Source organism: Aulostomus chinensis, chromosome 6 (genome assembly GCF_037954235.1).
Source record: "Aulostomus chinensis isolate RoL2024-O1b breed Wild chromosome 6, RoL_Achi_v1.0, whole genome shotgun sequence".
NCBI classification, from domain to species: Eukaryota; Metazoa; Chordata; class Actinopteri; order Syngnathiformes; family Aulostomidae; genus Aulostomus; species Aulostomus chinensis.
In genome coordinates, this window is record NC_141325.1 from 13,977,085 (window position 1) to 13,980,806 (window position 3,722).

The 3,722-nt window shown below is 43.3% G+C and overlaps 1 protein-coding gene across 1 annotated transcript; it reads right to left on the reverse strand.

Annotated features, from left to right (window-relative positions):
- Positions 1–436: 436 nt before the first annotated feature.
- gas1a (growth arrest-specific 1a) lies at positions 437–3,451 on the reverse strand. Its single transcript, XM_086205386.1, has one exon. It carries the CDS (start codon positions 2,845–2,847, stop codon positions 2,065–2,067), a length of 783 nt encoding a protein of 260 aa, XP_086061512.1. The 5' UTR covers positions 2,848–3,451; the 3' UTR covers positions 437–2,064.
- Between the last annotated feature and the right edge of the window lie 271 nt (positions 3,452–3,722).

Consider the following 3,722-nt stretch of genomic DNA (forward strand, 5'->3'; position numbering starts at 1 on the left):
GAGGGTTGAGACCCCAGCGGCGGCAGATCGTTCCCACATGCTTCCCCGCCGCTCGGCTCTCCAGAGGTGTCAAGCCAGCCTGAAAGAATGAAGTGCCTCCCTATTGTGCTGCCCAACTATTATGTGCTTAACATTTCCATGACAAAGATGCCACTCGACTTCTCCTCCATCCATTCAACTGGAGGGCCCTTGCCCCCCCCCACCCCACCCAAATAAAACATTTTGCAGCAAATCATTGATTTAAAGCCTCAGGAGCCGACAACAGATCCGATTCTAAGATACTAATACATGTGTTCAGAGTACACATGGCTGCATGCATTAGCATTTAAATACAGCACGGAACACATGCATGTTTTATCCCATATGCATTTAATTGTAGGCAACTAATTAATTGACCAACAATCTTCATATGTTAATGGATAAGAATTTTGCCCTAAAACTCTTAAAACAGAAAGGATTGAATGGTCTGTAAACAGGAAAACACTTTATTGTCGATGAAAACCATATGTTTTTCAATTATTCTTAGTTCGGACAAACTCAGAATTATAATTCTCCTGCCTGTTAAACCTTTTAACAAGATGTGGCTAGAGAATGATTAAAATTGCAGTTCACATCCATTTGCTGTATATCCACCCTTATACCTGACTACAGCTGGGTGTTTATCTGATTTATGGTGACATTTGCTTTTGACAACAACCTGCTAAATCAAGACATAGCAGGTTATTAGGCTATAAGTCAACAAAGGAAACTAGCCTGCATTTTAAATGACCGCCATTAAGCATCCATAGCCTCTATAATTTCTTGTTGTTACCAAAACTTAAGTGTTAAATTTCAATGCATAAGGGAGACTTAAGAACTGCATTTGCAAATGTGTGCATTTAGAATCTCATACCTTTTAAATTCTCCTTTGCAAAAGAGAAATGTATACTTCTAGCTTCAAGTGCAACATGATTTACATGCAATGGTTAATACCGTTACAAGAACCAGCTATAGAGCATTACCAACAGAGCGTGAGGATAAAACTCCATATCACTTAACATTCTTTTGTGATGCAAAGTTTTAGGATACTTAAAGTACCACGATGTATTTTAATTCTAATCAAATTTCCGTCATTATAGTTCCTTATTGCCGCTGACAGTTGCCATTTGATTTCTACCACATTGATTATGCTTGACTGATTAACAAAAACGTGACATGAAAGCTTTGTAAATTACTTTGCCCTCAAATCAAGGTACAGCACAGTCAAAGCAAAACAAACAACTCACAGTCTGGAATGACATATTCAAGTTTCCTTTATGCCTTCTATAAAAGTAAATCATTAAGGCAATCATACAGTGGATTTAGACATTTCTTTCTATAGGCTGTACACAGTGAATAAATCATCACATAGCCTAAAACATAGAGGATTCTCTGAAATATCTATATAGGCTATACACATATATACAATGTACACTATCTTTGAAGAGAATACAGAAAAATAACTTCCCTTTAAAGCTGGAATTCTCAGTCTTTTATTCACATGATGAACATTTGGATGTAACTAGTAGGCATGTAATAAATTATCGTTTCATTTCAACTCCTTCTCTATTTACAACTTATTAGAATCCAGCATTAAATACTTGTGAATCAGATTGCCTGGTGCGAAATGTCAACAGTCTGTCATATAAAAATAGTTCATATCTTAAAAGAAAAAAGTTATTGGCAGTGCACAGCATATACTGATTGCATTGTTACCAAAACAAGCCAACTGTGTTTTCTATCATGACAACTTCACTATCAGACTCTGTGACTGTGAGAAAGTCGACAATCTAATTCAGCTTATCAAGTAAGCAAAGCATCTGGCCAGCTGTGAAGTGGTGGTGTGATTTGATAAGAAGGCAGGCATCTTTAAAAAAAACAAAAAAAACCCTTTCTGCTCTAATTTGCATAGAAAAAATCCTGATTTGATATTGCCAGCGTCAAAAGGTCTCAATTAAGGCCTGCGCAAAAGCAGGTCAATGGGGGACAAAAGTTTAGATTGACTTCTATCCGGACAATAGTCAAGGCAGATTATAAACCCAGGGATTAAATGTGGGGCATTATAGCCAAAATGGATGCCAGCAAGGTCAAAACACAGTGGGCCGCCTGAAGAGAGGCTCCGCTCTCCGGTTCTTCTGTGTAGTCCGGCTCTGTGTAGTCCTCGTCATCATCTAGGTCTGGGGCGTCATGGGACCCACTGCTCTCCTCCTTCTCAGGAGAATCGAAGCACAACGTCTTCATGCTGCTCTTGACAAACTCACAAATGGCTCTTTCTGTCCCATCACACATGCAAGTGTCCAGCTGCTGACCCTTGGGTATTTTACGCATATTTGCGATCACATTCCGGCAGGCGTTTGTGCACACTGCCCCGCTGAAAAGTTTCCCGCAGTGATTCAAATAATCGTGCATTGCGGAGCTGCACTGCTGGTCTCTCTCGCACTGGCGCCGGGCTTCCGTGCAGCCAGTGCTGGTAGTCCTCGGCAAACAGGGCTCGATGGCCCGTTTAGTGCCCGTGCACACCGGATCGTGGCCGCAGCTGCAGTCCTCGAGAGCCGGTCCGTTTTTGGTCATATTCAGCTGAACAAGAGAGGAGATACAGTGACTGGGACACTTCTTTCTCTCCCCGGACAGCACGGGGCCACATGCGCGTATATAGTGTTCGTATGCGTAATAGCACTCGGGCTCTGCTTGGCAGTTCATGATGGCTTGCCAGCATATAAGCCGCCGACCGTGGGATGGCGAGGCAGCGGACAAGTAGCCAAAAAACAAAAGTACACAACCTAGAGGCCAAAGAGACCTACAGTGTGCCAGTGCGCCAGAGGTTGCCATTGTAGAGGCTGTGAGATGCGAAGAAACTCACAGCAGTATCATATGCAAAACTTCCAACACTGCTTCCACGGATGGGCTCTTCGCCGGGAAGCTATTCCGAGGCAGACGGCCCGAGAATGGGCGTTCAACAGGCTGGCACGGCGCTGAGCAGTGTAATCCCGGCTCCGTTAAACCCTCAGCGACGATCCATCAGAGTTGGATTCCTACGCGAGCCTCGCGTTATCCGTACATGACTGGAGTGAAAATGGAAAGCAAAAAAAAACATTTAAGAAAGGAGGCACCATAACAAAACTTTCCACTTGTTTGCGATAGTTTATGCTGCGGCTCATTCCATCGCAGTCCACGCAACAACTGCCTCCAGCTCAGCGAGTCCTTGCTGCGCCCCCTCTTCTAGGAGGATCTCCACCGACAAACCAAGCGGGAGAAGTCCCGAGAGCCCTTCTCTGGACTGTGTCGGGTCATTGAAGAGTCCTTGTGCGCACAGGAGTGCAAACAAATGGTGCATGAGGAAAAACACCAAGCATAGTAAGTCGCAAAGTGTTCCTCCGCTCTCACCCCTTTGGACATTTGTCTTTCTGTTCGTCAGCCCCCTCTCCACACATTAGTGAGGTGCTTCTCATTGGTTGGCCACTTGTTGTGGGTTTTTACGTAGTGATGGGCGGGAGCTTGGAGTGGGAGGAAGATGTTATTGAGAAATACAAGGTGAGGAGGGATGAAGAGTAGAGTTAGCTTCAATACTCCTAATTTATGAGTCTATCTGGGGAGCAACTGAATATAAGTACTCACTGATACTCTTACAAAATGTAGGATAAAAGCAGGACTATAATTTAGAAAATGTGTATCAATAGGATTCATTGTTTGTCTATGTTAGTGAT